The sequence below is a fragment of the Phaenicophaeus curvirostris genome, chromosome 3 (assembly GCF_032191515.1).
Source record: "Phaenicophaeus curvirostris isolate KB17595 chromosome 3, BPBGC_Pcur_1.0, whole genome shotgun sequence".
In the NCBI taxonomy this organism is placed as follows: domain Eukaryota; kingdom Metazoa; phylum Chordata; class Aves; order Cuculiformes; family Cuculidae; genus Phaenicophaeus; species Phaenicophaeus curvirostris.
This window is the reverse complement of record NC_091394.1, coordinates 49,520,184-49,535,161: the sequence shown is the minus strand read 5'-3', so window position 1 is coordinate 49,535,161 and position 14,978 is coordinate 49,520,184. Positions and strand designations below refer to the sequence as shown.

General features: G+C 43.6%; 1 protein-coding gene across 5 annotated transcripts in view; it reads right to left on the bottom strand.

Annotated features, from left to right (window-relative positions):
• Positions 1-14,978, bottom strand: part of GREB1L (GREB1 like retinoic acid receptor coactivator) — an 80,529-nt gene that overhangs the window by 3,234 nt on the left and 62,317 nt on the right. For all 5 annotated transcript variants that reach the window (XM_069853943.1, XM_069853945.1, XM_069853947.1 and 2 more), the window contains 9 exons: positions 11,732-11,887; positions 11,403-11,542; positions 9,542-9,703; positions 9,003-9,207; positions 8,143-8,308; positions 6,337-6,564; positions 4,790-4,931; positions 3,344-3,544; positions 1,663-1,801 (listed from right to left, as the gene is read on the bottom strand). In XM_069853943.1, the coding sequence (XP_069710044.1) occupies positions 1,663-1,801; positions 3,344-3,544; positions 4,790-4,931; positions 6,337-6,564; positions 8,143-8,308; positions 9,003-9,207; positions 9,542-9,703; positions 11,403-11,542; positions 11,732-11,887 (1,539 nt within the window). The remainder of the gene's footprint in view (positions 1-1,662; positions 1,802-3,343; positions 3,545-4,789; positions 4,932-6,336; positions 6,565-8,142; positions 8,309-9,002; positions 9,208-9,541; positions 9,704-11,402; positions 11,543-11,731; positions 11,888-14,978) is intronic.

Genomic DNA, 14,978 nt, shown 5'->3' with positions numbered 1-14,978 from the left:
CTGCTTTTTTTGTTTCATGGGATATTCGGGTTTGTACAATGAAGGAATTCTACAAAGCCAAACCAGTCCCACGGTGACTCTTTGAGTTTGCTATCATAGAATCACAGAATCCCTAGGTTGGAAAGGACCCACTGGATCATCAAGTCCAACCATTCTTATCAAACACTAAACCATGCCACTCAGCACCTTGTCCACCTGTCTTTTAAACAACCCCAGGGAAGGTGAATCAACCACCATCCTGGGGAGTCTGTTCCAGTGCCCAATGACCCTTTCTGTGAAAAATTTTTTCCTAATCTCCAGCCTAAACCTCCCCTGGCGGAGCTTGAGGCCATTCCCTCTTGTCCTGTCCCCCGTCACTTGGGAGAGGAGGCCAGCACCCTCCCCTCTACAACCTCCTTTCAGGTAGTTGTAGAGAGCAATGAGGTCTCCCCTCAGCCTCCTCTTCTCCAGGCTAAACAACCCCAGCTCTCTCAGCCACTCCTCGTAAGACCTGTTCTCCAGCCCCTTCACCAGCTTTGTTGCTCTTCTCTGGACTTGCTCCAGAGCCTCACCATCCTTCTTGTGGTGAGGGGCCCAGAACTGAACACAGTACTAGAGGAGCGGTCTCACCAGTGCCGAGTACAGAGGGAGAAGAACCTCCCTGGACCTGCTGGTCACGCCGTTTCTGATACAAGCCAAGACGCCATTGGCCTTCTTGGCCACCTGGGCACACTGCTGGCTCATGTTCAGTCGCTGTCAACCAACACCCCCAGGTCCCTCTCCTCCAGGCAGCTTTCTAGACAGACTTCTCCTAGTCTGTAGCCCTGCACAGGGTTGTTGTGCCCCAAGTGCAGGACCCGGCATTTGGCCTTGTTAAACCTCATGCCATTGGTCTCAGCCTTATGACTTCTTATGTATGAGAGCTCCCCTTGGGAAAGCACTGGAAGAGGAACAACTAACCAAATCCCTAATTCATCTGGCTTAAGCCACTTGCAGGCTCCCCTCTGGTGTTACCAGACTGTGTAGTTGTTTAATGAACGGGCGAGTCACACACCTCCAGGGTTTTCTTTGTCCTGTGCTCCAGACTGGTAGATGGGAAGTTCAGGTTCAGATCCCGCCTCTGCCTGATCGGAGCATGCGAAGGCCCTTCCTACCAGGTATCCACTGCCCATTTCTCGTGAAGAAACCGCCCCTTGCCCAAGAAATAACAAACAAGGCGGCTGCATTCAGCCCAGATCAGCTCTGGGGGCTGCAGTTTTTATTTTAATGGCAGTTGCCTCCATTGCCATTGTAGACAGATGACTAGGGCAGAAGGTCTCATCTTTGGCAGGAACATCTATGCTCTAAACATTCCCAGTGCTGTCTGCATGATTCCCTGACTGCTTTCCATGGGTCCTAGTTTTCCTGCACCTATTTCCATCTAATGTCATTTAATATAATTTAATGGATGTAATTTATCAAAGCTCACCTGAGGTTCAATTACCTGCACTTATTACCAACAGGAACAGAAGTTTTTTACACTCTCAGAAGAAACCCTCCATCTATTTATTTTGAAAACAATGGCAGCATTAATTGTACAAATAACGGAGCTGTCAGATGAATCTGGTTATTCTTCTACCTTTTCCTCCGTGCTATAAATCAGCAGGAGAGCACCTGGGATGCCCAGCAGAGCCATGAAATTACCTTTCAGAAACCTAAACCGCTTGAGGAGGTCTGGACCAACAAACGAGTCGCAAAGATAGAGCAGAAGTCCGCTGAAGAACACCCCTTCGCAGTTGACGTTGACTGAGTGTGGGCGGGAGCTAACATAGCATATGGCCACCTGGAACAGAAGGGGAAAAGAAAGGAAGCATTTCCACGTTAGAAAATGCCTAGGTGGAATAGAATATAACTTAGTGATAACAGGGGAGTCAGCTGGTGCTGCTAAAAACACAATCCAACCAGAATGCAGCACTGAGCAAAGTTCCTCCAGGAAATAACAGAAGGAACAAACATCAAGATGCAGATTTGGTCACTTAGCCTGTAATATGTCATTTCAGGTGCTTGCCATAATTCAGTTTGATTTTCTGCTTCTCTGTGAATTACCAGCTTACAACAACTGTGGAGATTACTGAGGTTCTTCTAATAAGGGTACGTTGGTTAAATATAGTAAGCAATTCCACAAGTACTGGAAGCTGCTGAAGCTTGCACTCTTCTGCACTCGTGCACGTCTTCTCTTGCTGGCATCACAGAATCACTAGGTTGGAAATGACCTCCAGGATCATCAAGTCCAACCATTCCTATCAATCACTAAATCATGTCCCCCAGCACCTCATCACCTCCAGGGATGGTGACTCAACCACCTCCCCAGGCAGCCTGTTAACTTTTTTTTTATAACCGGGTGATCAGCTAAGTGTTTCGCAGTACTGGGGCTCTCCTGTGTTTCAGTTCTGTGATGGTTGTTCTATATCAGAGGGTTTCTTCTCTGTCTTGCCACTGACCTCCATAAAATTTGGCAGTACAAAATCCCTGTTTCAGACCCAGTTCAAACTGGGTTCAAAAATTCCAATTTCCTTACCTACAGATGCCTTAAGACAAACTTGCCAAAACCTCCTTTCTCTATAATCATAGAATGGTTTGGGTTGGAAGGGGCTTTTGGTTTGGAAAGGACCTTAAAGATCATCTGGTTCCAACCCCTGCCATGGGCAGGGACACCCCCCACCGGATCAGGCTGCTCAAAGCCTCATCCAACCTGGTCTTGAACACCTCCAGGGATGGGGCAACCACTACTTCTCTGGGCAACCTGTGCTGGGCCTCACCAACCCAGGTTCATAAAACAAAGCCATCCAAAAGGAGAGCTACATGAGAAAGGATGAGCTTCGTCCATCAGTGAAGCAAGACACCAGACAAGGGTCAGATGAGAAATCCTCTCAGCCAAACAAGTTTGTTGCAAGGACAAATCAAACATAGGTGATGAAAGGCTGTAGGGGCACAACAGTGATCTAAAAAAAACTGGATAGTGTTTGCCCAAATAGCTAAGCACTACACCAAGTTCTATCAGGAATGGCATCACTTTCAGGTTTTTACTTCCCATGAAATATTGTTTCAGACAGACACGCCCAATTCCTTTGCAAATTGCATCAGTCTGTCACAGACCTCTGGTCTCCAACCCCACCAGCCAGCTAGATGGCTTTACCACCAGCTCTTCCAGTGGAGTTGGTTCTTTAGCTCCAACAGGAAGGTCTCACTGCTTGAGGCCAAAGTCTTCAAATGTGACCCTTGATGCTGAGGATTTGTGGAAGAAGGGGTTTTCAAGACAAGAAAGATGTTGAAGTAAAGGTTTCATTTATTTCTTCTCCTTGTTATCCCTGCAAATGTTTTGTACCTCAAGACCGATGTTCAGGTAGCAGTCAATGGCCAGCACCGGGTTCTTGAAGTTATGAATGGCCTTCGGGAAGAGTTTGTACGTCGCATGTTGAAGGAATTTCTCCAGGAGGAACTGAGATGGGGCTGCCAGCAATGTGTGCTCGCTGTCAGGGGCACAGACGTACTGAAGAGGCATTATTGGTGCCAGGCTGTCCGAAACCTGCAATGAAACCAAGGGGAGCCCCTTTTAACCCACCCACTCCGTGTATCTTCCCTGCGGGGCTTCCTCTGGCTGAGGAAAGGATCACCATGACAGGGCAGGAAGAGAGAGGAAGCTGGGGGAAAGAATCACAACTCCCCACTTGATTTTGACACAGCACCACAGAACGGAATTACATGAATGACTTGTTCCGTGGTTGCTAACTACTCTTGTTGATATCTGCTTGCCTAAAGAAGGGATGGAAAACAGGGAGTTCAAATCGTCACAGTGCCCCTCATCCTGCCTTACTCTCGCACAGTATAGGGAACGCCATGCTACTTGTGTGGAGGACATCCACAAAAACATTGCCTCTGGAGTTTTCTCATGCACCGCTCCATCACCACAGATTCCACTGCAAACACAATGAAAGGAAAACCCAGAAAATGACCTCCTGAATACTCAGATCCAGGGCTTGGTCAGTTAAATCTCGAATACAAAGGTGATTTTTGGAAAAGAGGGGTGGTGTGGGATTTGTTTAAAACCACTGGGAACCCAAACTGTAAGATTCCTAGATTAAAACCAACCCTTTGAAGTACACCTCTGTTTAAAGCCAGCACAGGTGTAACAGAATCATAGGAACACAGAATGGTTTTGGTTGGAAGGGACCTTAAAGATCATCCTATTCCAACCCCCCTGCCATGGGCCAGGACACCTCCCACTGGATCAGGTTGCTCAAAGCCCCATCCAACTGTGCCTTGAACACCTCCAGGGATGGGGCTTTTGGTATCCCCACGCCATTTTTAGGAATACTTTAATTTCAGAAGGTTCCAATTCTCAGTGCCCTTCCTCGGGTCTCTTCGTCAGCAACTGCAAGGAGTGAACATTATCACGAACCATCAAATGCCGGAAAACGGTGGCTGTGTCAATGTTTTTAAAACCAGGTCCAGTACAAGTCGCCTCCTTCTGCCCAGAGCGTATGTCTGCAAGTTCTGCCTCTGTCAGAGATATCACTGAATGGCTAGATCAAACTCTGTCCAATCCCAGCCCATCTTCTCATAGATGAGAAGGATTAATATTATTGTTACTGATTTATAATTAGCTAATTTTCTATTTCTGATGTGGCGGCCCTACCACAGAGCAGGCCATGAATGTCAGAGGTCAAATAAGCACAAAATAAATCTAAATGGCTAGAGAATCCATTATTTCTAGGGGAGACAGGTCCTGATTTTACCCTTTATGTATGATGGAGCATACATCCACACTCACCATGATTTTTGGCTTAACAACAAAGTCCTTTTGTCCTCCAACTTGAATATGTTTCTTCATGACACTGAAGTTGTTGAAGCGGCAGATGAGCAGGCCGCTGCTGTTTGTCCGCAGGTTAAAATCTACATCTTCACAGAAATACCTGGACAGTAAACACAAGATCACTAAACCAGCTGTGTGGCTGCTGTGCGCGAGCAAGCACTCACACCCCTGCTCCTGAAACGCACTGAAGTAGGCTCAGCAGAGGTTTCTGGAGACCATCTGACATGGTGCCTACACAAATTCTCTGCATAGCTCTGAAGACTCGTTCCTCTGATGTGCTCCCAGTGTAGGAAAGCAACTTCTGGTCATCTTAAGACCAAACAAGTCTCACTTTTCAGTGTATCTATAAGCTTCTTGCCCATACCAAGTCCAGCTACTTCTCATCCTCGTCATGTGCTGATATCAATAATTTCCTCCCCACCCTTGCCTTTTTTTCCTTCTTTTTAGTTGTTTTATATATATTTATATATATATGTGTGTGTGTATATATATATATGTATTTTAGAACTGAGAGAAGCTCTGCAGTGACCAGCCTTCATTTCTGAACAAGCCAATTTCACATGACATATTTTTTTATGAACTGGAAACGTGGCCTTGACAAATACTTGGCTATGGGAGACAAAGCAGCTGAGAAGTAACATTTATCCTGTGCTATTTATGATGTAATTGCTCACTCTGTGGGCTGATTCCCATCTCATTATTTCACTAGCCAGGGAATGTGAAATCAAGAGCTCTGGAAGCCACAGCAGACTCCAGCTTGCACAGACAGGCTACAACTCCTTACTCAAACAGATGGGATCCCTAAAAACAGCAGCAGGAGACCAGGGTGAGGTGCCCCAGGGCAGCCTGTGGACACCAGAAAGAATTGGATATTGCTTCAGTCTGTGATGAGAATCAGGGGTATAGCCCCATGACAACGGCGCTTTATTGCAAATGCTTTAGGATGGAGTTAGGTGAGGAGGGGAAGAAAAAGGAAGGAAACAGCGGAAGGTTATTTCTTCATCTGTTTTTATTGCAAACCCAAATGGCAACAGGGAGGGTAGCTGACTCTGAAAGAAATAAAAAGAATTCCTCCTCATAGCATTTGACATAGCAATGGCTCAACCACTTCCTATATTCTTGTTCTTAGTCACCAACAGGCTCCTGCCACTCTGGAAGCTCCACATTCTTCCTGCTACTGATGAAATTTTGGCTTCTTTCTTCTATTTTTGGTTTCCTTGTTACTTTTTTCTCCTGAAGTTTCTTCTTCCCCACCCTGCCTTTTCAGTCCTCTGCAGCCCTGTTCTTGCCCTTGCCTCACAGTCTGTCTGTCCCAGTTCACTTCGATGCCTGTTTCATTCACATGCAACGTATATCCCTGTTTTATTGCTGTGATTGTGCACTCATTACCTTAGATGTGACCTTTCTACTTCTCTTGACAGCATTCAGAAAACACGGTGACAGGATTCATATCATGCCAGCATATTATTTTACCACATATATGTACATATAAACATATAGCCTACCTGTTCAGATCATATTGCACATTCTGGGTCAGGTCTATGTTGAGCAGTATAAAATCATGCACGTGGCACCTGGAGAACGGGGCCTTTGATTTCCTGGCATTCAGCTTGCTGCTCCATTTCTGAACACCCAGTATTGCATAATGAACAATTTTGGGGGTGGCTTCAATGTGCTGTAGGACGCTCTTCAGAGACACATTCTTGCTGGAACTCTCGGGCTCTAGGGACTGGCTGCAAAACATGATCACATACAACACACAAACGTAGCTTATTCATGGAATCATAGAATGGTTTCGGGTGGAAAGGACCTAAGGGTCACCTAGTTCCACCCCCTCTGCCATGGACAGAGATACCTCCCACTAGACCAGGTTGCTCAAAGCCTCATCCAACCAGGACTTGAACACCTCCAGGGAGGGGACATCCATAACGTATAAATGCATATAAGTTGTTTATTTATTTTTTTAGTTTTGGGCATCACGATATATAAAATGATGTAAAGCTACTGGAGAGTGTCCAGAGGAGGGACAGGAACTTGATGAAGGGTTAAGAGGAGAAGCCATATGAGGCACAGCTGAAGTTACTCAGTCTGTCCAGCCTGGAGAAGAGGAGACCGAGGGCAGATCACATTGCTGCCTACAGCTTCCTCACAAGGGGAGAGGAGGAACAGGTGCTGATCTCTCTGACAGGACCAACAGAATGGCAGGAAGATGTGCAGGGGGCGGTTTAGGCTGGATATGAGGAAAAGGTTCTTCACTGGAAGAGCTCCCCAGGGCAGCAGTCATGGCACCAAGCCTGACAATATCCAAGAGGCATTTGGACAATGCCCTCAGACACACGGGGTGAATGCTGGGGTTGTCCTGTGCAGGGACAGGAATTGGACTTGACGACCCTTATGGGTCCCTTCCAACTCAAGACATTCTATGACGTAACATGCGCTGCATACATACACACATACGTGCATAGAGAGGCCCAAGACACTCCATTAACAATTGAGTGTTTACTCCAGATGCTGTAAAAATATATATGCAAACACAGACTTTTTTTAACAACAGCCGAGTGATATTATCCCTTCAATTTAGTCATTATAAGAAAACAGGCCTTTCAGCAGAATAAGGTCTTTCAGCACTTTAGAAAGGGAAAAGGAAGAGCCTGATTTGCTGTTTCTGGAGGGATGTTTTCTCCATAAGGGATGGCACATGAGCTGAGCAGGGCAAGACATTAACGCCTTCTTAAAAAGCTGAAGTTCCTGAAAGAAATTGTTTTCTGTGAGAAACATTAACTGAATGAAAACAGACCAGGGAAGAAACATTGAGAAATCACTTGGGCACTAAAAGCAAGAGTGGCTTTAGGCAAAACACAAGCACAAGCAGGGGTTTGTTGATGATACTGACTGTGGGACATGGACACAAGGGCAGAGTCAGGTGAAAGTGTTCAACAGCATGAGGTTGGATGTTGGTGGTACGCAAGACAAATCTACAGCCTTCCTACTGCTCTGAGTGAAAGAGCTGCTCTTTGCATTTTGGACAATATACCCAATGTCCAAGTGCACAGTTCCTGGGCTATCAGAATAATAATTGAGTGAATAATGACCTCTGTAAGCCCTTTTGGATAGCCAGCCTGGTGTTACTACATCAAAACCACCGCCTAAAACTGCTTTTGCTCAGCAATATTTCAAGCTCTAGCTGCCCAGCTTTTCCAGCTGTCATGTCTTTCATACCCTCTCAGATGCCAGAGATGAACCTAAGTCACAGATGTGCTGCTGCCTGTGCTGGGTCATTGCAAGGATGCCAGCGCTGGGTGGTTACTTACCTCGATGGTTCATGGACACTGTGCATATTCCACAAGACGCAGGAGTCGTCCATGACCACGATGAACGGCCACACACACTGGCGCTTGACTCCCAGTTCCTCCAAGCGGTTTCGTTCCAGTTCTAGATTGTGGTAGGAAAGTTCCTTAATCAGAAACCGGGCAGCACCTGAGAAAATACCATAAAGACGACATACAGAGAACTTTATTAGACTTTATCACTCTCTCTTCCCAGAGAAAGGCTCCAGGAACATTTGCAGTCATTACTCTTTATAAACTTACGGTTCATGACATCTTAGTCTAAAAAGAAATTAATGCATCCCTTTTTCAGAGTGAATTAAAGGGCAGATACTAAGAAGACTGGACCTTTGAAGAGACTCTGCAGACATGATGTTGTGGGCATTAATAAGGTAAGTTGAACCAAGAAGGGGAAAAAGATTCTAAAACAGAAGCTACTTAAAATTTCTTGCAGTAAAAACTCAGCATTTGAGAAAAAGAAGTCCAGAGTCCAAACCCCCACTGTTCACTTGTAGTTAATCATTAGCTTCAGCTAACTAAAAAAGTTGCAGTTTGAAAAATCATGTTCTAGAATGAACATTCACAGTGCAGGGCTGAGTAAAATGAGTGAATATGGACTATAAACCATGATATTTTAAACTGGGAAGGCAGTGATCAGTATAAACATATATTCCAAGTCCCCAGCAGCAGTTCTTACATGTTGCTGCATTTTGTACAGGTATCGCTACTATTATCACAGCACAAACATGAGAAGCTGCTGCAAAGTTTCCTACAACATCATGATGCAACACTGTCCAACATGGGGTTTGGTATCTTCAAAGCAACGCGCCGATGGTGTTTCTTACCAACGCCAGCATTGTTGAACATGCCTGGCAGGACAAGCATGATGTGGTTGGGCCAGTATTTACGGTAGAGTGGCATTTCATACTCCTTGACTACAAGGAGGTGAAGGTGGTTGATGCCTTCCATGGCATGGTAGAGGTTCAAGAGGCCATGTTCATGACGTCCACTTGATGGAGTGAAGATAGGACTCTTGACTGCATTCAAATTCTGCTGAAACAGGAGATATCTTAGCAATATTAGATTAAAAGGAGGTTATTGCTCATAGGGATTTTTATTTATTTATTGCTCATACTGGATTTTAAGATTATCGATCATTGCAACACATATGAATTGGAAACTCAGAATGCAAAAAGGGATGTATCACCTCAAAACCTCCAGTTCTAAGGACAGTCAGGCAACCACTATGCAAAGGACCTTAAACCAATATGAAAATGGGATGGGGAGAGGAAACTCAGCCAACTACCACCGATTTGCAAATGCATGTCAAGTTGACGGCACACAGCACAAGTAGTCAGCAGAAGGATAAGAGCAGCACATGCACCTTGTCAGAAACGAGTGGGAGACGCATGCTTTCTAGATGTTTTCCTTGCTTGCTGAAGACAAAATGGTTCTCTTTGGACTTCGGGATTATAAAATGCAGTTGAACCTCTTCTCCCAGCATCGAGGATGAAAATGTGAACGCGTGCAGAGTGGAGTCAGATATCTGTATACAACAAAAAAAGTGGAAGAAAGTTTTGCAAGCAGATAACCCATAAGGAGCATGTGGCAACCTGATCTTGCGGTCACAATACTGGAAGGCACCAGAGGAGAACATCCAAAACAGTGACTGAAGTTGCCTCTATTACATTCTCACTTTCTTCTACCATAAGCTACATCACTTAGGCACTTAACTGGCCTTACAACAATCAGCTTGCTGTACCAGTAATGATCTTTGGCCCAACCGGACTCTTCTGAAGTCCACTTGAGCTTGAAATTATTTATCAATATTTACTAAAAAATACATATTCTAGAAAACTAACTGTCCAAGTAACTTTTCCCAAGACATTCAAAGAGCAGTGCAGCATGTGATTGTGCCTCCACAGCAGAGCGCACTGTCATTTGGAGATCTCAGCAGGAGCATGGCTGCATTAGTACAGTACTTTTCCTGTGGCAATGCTCTCCTAAGCAAGCCAGGCAACGAAGGCAGACCATGCCACTAACAAGGCCATAAAGAATTCGGGTGAGCTTGAGTTTGCACTGCGCTTCACTGAACTGTGTAAGTGTACAAAAAGTACCTATGTATCTGATAAGATTTCATCCTACACAAGCGTGTGTCTTTCTACAAGGTCAAATCACTTACTCTTAGCAACCACCTTTCTATCATCTTTACCAAAGGGATGAAATAATTAGCCAAAGTAAAGATGAAAATCAAAAGGGGCTTTATTTAGTTTCTGTTAAAGCACTTAAGAATCCCCCTTCATAATGGTTGCTATCCAATGGCTCCCTGTTGGATGTGTAATTCCTCCGAGTTCAGTTATCATAATTCCATATACACCACTCACACTTGCCCATGCAAGTAGATATTGATATTGATTTTTATATTTACTACTAGTCATTATGTTTGACCACATGCACAAAGACAAATGGGAAGGAGAGATGTCTTTTGGGAGCATTTGCCTTGTACTTAATGAAGCATGAGGTTTAAATCAGACCTGGTGGTGCTACTCTGTAGCGACTGACATTGTACATTTCCAGGTCAGCCTGTCTACACTGTGTTAGCTTAGTAGCAAGCTGTTGGAAATGATCAGCAAGCAAGGAAAGAACGATTTGAGATAAGAAGCCTTGAAGTAAACTAATGGCGGTGGTTAAGAAATAATGTCCGAGATATTAACCAGGACTAATGCTACCTGCCAGTCTCCTGTGAGCATAACTATTGTTTTGGAGATGAAAAAGTTTATTAAACAGTTAAAAATGATCGGGTTTTGTCCAGTGACTCATAAGCTACTGCTGAAAAGCATGCAGTTACACACAAAGGGAGGAAGACATATGCCTTCCAGTCTCCCATCACAGGTGTGGATGGCTGGCAGTTAGGTAAGACAAACATCTATCATCAGTTTACAGTCCTCTCCCGTGAGATACTGCAAACCCTCCGGGCAGGCTGAATAATGCTTTGGCTTGAGACAACTAGTCACAATATTCACCCTTTGTCAGAGGCAGCTGGAGAGGAGAACTGCTCATGCAGAACACAGCAGACGCAGTTGATGCTCCAAGGTCTGTAGCTCAATATCTCCCCTGAGAATGGAAGAATTAAACAATTCCATCTCAGGGAAGGTGAAAGCATCAGTCCCGAGACCAGAGCGGGATGCCTGGAGAGACCAGAGGAAAATTAAGGATGCAGTTTGTCCTTGGACCTTGACACCAACCTGTGCAGCAGGATTAACATCCATATACTGATGGCACTGCTCACAGTGATGGAACGTATTATAAGCTGCATATTTGGTCAACATCATGGACACAGTCTCCCTTTTCTTAGGTTCCTCTGATTTTGTTTCTTTGTTTGCCTCTGTGCACAAAGAAAACAGTTTATGAATGTTAAAAACAAAAACTGCGATCCCAGTAACCATCATAAAGAACACCTAGATTGTTTTGTTTTGGCAATTAAAGGCTCATTGAACTCATGTATTCAATCAAACCAATTAAACTTGACTCTTTGCAGGAAAGGAGTCCTAAAAAACTCTTACATTTTACTTACCTTGTTTCACTCTTGACAGTTGTTCTGTGTATACAGGACTTATAGTTCTGTACTTGGGGTCATGTACATTCAGGTCAAAAGGCATTTTGCTGAAGATCTCAATATCCGGCCAGTGGTCATTGCTAGACTGAGTAATTTCACTGTTTTCTGTATGATCTGCAACAAGACACTTCAGGTAAGCAGTATCAGATACTCGCTGAATGGTGTTTATGTGATGCTTGCTGATTTACAGTTGCACGGGAACTCGCACAGATGTGCACGCACACACACACAAACAGACCTCTTTGACCGTCCATAAACATTACCAAAATTTTAATTAGTATCCACAAAATTATTATCCGTTTCAAAGAAGTGGCAATTCCTTGGAAAACATATACAAGCAAAGAAGCCCCATAGGTATCTCTCTGCTCCTCATCAAGCTGCTGAGGTGCAATTCACTCTGGTTTATGCAGAAAATGCTCAAATGAACACCTCTAGCTGTGCAGGAGATACAGGTGGAGTCTCAAGCCTCTCTGCGGTTCTGTCTGTAGTGCACAGAATGAGTAGCATTGGGTAAATGAGAAGCAAAAGTATCCAAAAGTGGAAGGATGAAAGCAAGGAGAAAGATAAATTTATGAACTAATAGCTAGTGGTATGTGATAAAGGCAGTAAAAGACATACTCTAGTTTGTTAGAGAATTGGATGTGCCAGCAAGGATCAACTGGAACTTCTTTACTTTGATCCAGAGGAAAGTCTAAGGTAGAAAATCAAGCGTGAATAAGGGAAACATGAGAAAGCACTGGCCAAAGACAATATCCTTGGACTGCAGCTTGAACAGGAGTAGATTCAGTTAAAAATGAGACTTGAGAATGCACAAAAGTAGGTGTGTAGCTGAGGTTATTGCTTTCAAAAAGCAAACTCAGATGAAATGATGGTTGGGTCTACAGACAAGCATGTGCTCACCCTACTGGGTCTGATCCAACAGGGTGAGAGCCAGCAGTTTAGAAGCCACCAGCTTCACTGGCACCGTGTTATGCTCAAATTAACATGTGCTGCTGGTCAGGTGAGGTGCATTAATTTGTTCATACAGAGAAACGGTGAGAGAGTCAGCTCTGTAAGTCAGCTGGCCTGAGAAAACCAGGGACTTGCCTATGAATGAGACTTGGGACTTCTTGGAATCGCAGTTGCTGAACAACCAGTAACCAGCATACCAAGTAAAATAAAACCGTCAGGAGGAAAGGGCTTCAGAGGGACTACATCAAAAAGGACATTAAGAATGAATAAAGTCCATGAGGAATGGAAAAAGTACAACTGTGAATAAAGTTTTATCTTAAATGTCAAGGACTGTGATATAAAATAAGCTCTGCCAAAGGTCAGGCTAAGGTAAACCTCAGAAAAGTACATGAAAACAATTTTCTTTGCTGTCACCTCAACTATATAAATTAATTATTTTTCTTTTCACTTTGATGATTACGTTTTCAAGGGAATAAAAAGTTTACTATAAGCCAAGACAGAAACAAAACTCTAAAACCTTGACACACACTCCTGACAGAGCAAAAGAATAATCTCCACACCAGCTTTCCAAAAGAACAGGCATGTGAAATCAGGCAAGAGATTCATTGCAGTGCAAGCACAGTGCATATATTATCACCATTTATGAGGAGATACATACTCCATAAGAGTAACTTACGGACCTCTAGGTCCATTACTTTGGCCTTGATAATATTCAAAAGCTGGGGAGGGTGAAGGAAATAATTAAAGATGTTGAAGTAAATGAAAACGTAATAAAACGCAACACGGTTTGACCAAAGAAATCCTGCATTACCTTTACTATGTAGGTGTCATATATCTATTTCTTTGAACAAAGGAACACAATGCATCTTATCCTTCTGAACTTAAGTATCTGATATGATACCGTATGACAAATTATTAATATAGCTGAAGAAAATGGAGACAGTGAATGGGCTGTAAATTTAACAAGTTGATTAAACAGGAGATGGCAGCATGTAACATCCTAAGCATTAAGGCAGATGGAGATTACCAGACAAGTTAAAAGATCAGTAAAGAGGCATACTGTTTAATATTTCCATTAATTTTACCAACTTTTAAAAAAAAAGAAAAATTGGCTTAAGTTTGCTGGTGGCACGTTCTGAGAGTCATTGTCAATATGGAGAAGGAATCAAAGATCATCCAGGAATAATGCAATGGCCTCGAAAACGGTAACAGCAGAAACTGGGTATTTAACAGAAAATATATAAGTCATATGTATAATCAAGAACCACTAAGGAGCATTTTCGCAGCAGGTTGAAGGCACCTCAGTTGGAAATGACTGAGTTGCAGAGGAACCCATGACTACAAGCTATGTATCCATGCCAGTGAAATGGGAGAATGGAAAAGATCAGTGCAATCACAGGTTTCTTCAATCCCGGGACTTTCAGTGTGGGCAGGAGCACACAAGCTGTTATGCAATGGGTTGCTTAAACATTCTTCTGAACATCTCATTCCATTCTGGTCATCCAGAAGGATAAATTGTAAACAGATGTGCAGGTAAGAGCTGCTAAACTGACAAGGAGAATAAAGGGACACTCATTTGTGAGGATCCTGTAAGAATATCCAGGCTACCTAGATGAACACTGAGAGAGGGCAAGATTGCTGCCTGACTACACCAAAGAAGCAAACATCAAAGAAGAGAAAAAGTATTTTAATTCAGATTAATGTTTTCTTTGGACCTAAGGAGAATGTTTACAGCTGGGACAGGAACATCTTTAGGTTGGAGAATAAACTATTTTCAATTATCGGAACACTAGGACTCTGGAAAAGCATTCCAATAGAAGTAGTGGGAGCAAAAAAGCCACAACCAAGAACCCCAAAGAAATCCAAACTGCTCTTCTGATGGAGTTCCACACATTCCTGGCAGGGGTGTGACACATTGCTGTGATCACAACAGACCAGAAGGCAGGACGAAGAACTTTTCTTACATTTTGATATTTCATCCTAAGATTCCAGAGTACTTTAGTTCAAATGATGAGAGAATAACAGTACCCAAAGTTCCAAATCAAAGGAAAATATTATTCTTTTTCATTTAATAGCACTTTCTGAGCAGAAATACAATATTTTTAAAGGTTTGACAACTACACTTTCAGGATGTCAGTCATGAAATTTATGCATCGTGCAGCTATCTTCTCCAAAAACCCAGAGAGTTATATAGAAAACACCCTGAAGAGGAAACATTTTAAGAGGCTTTGTCATCTCAAGGCGAAGTCCCGCC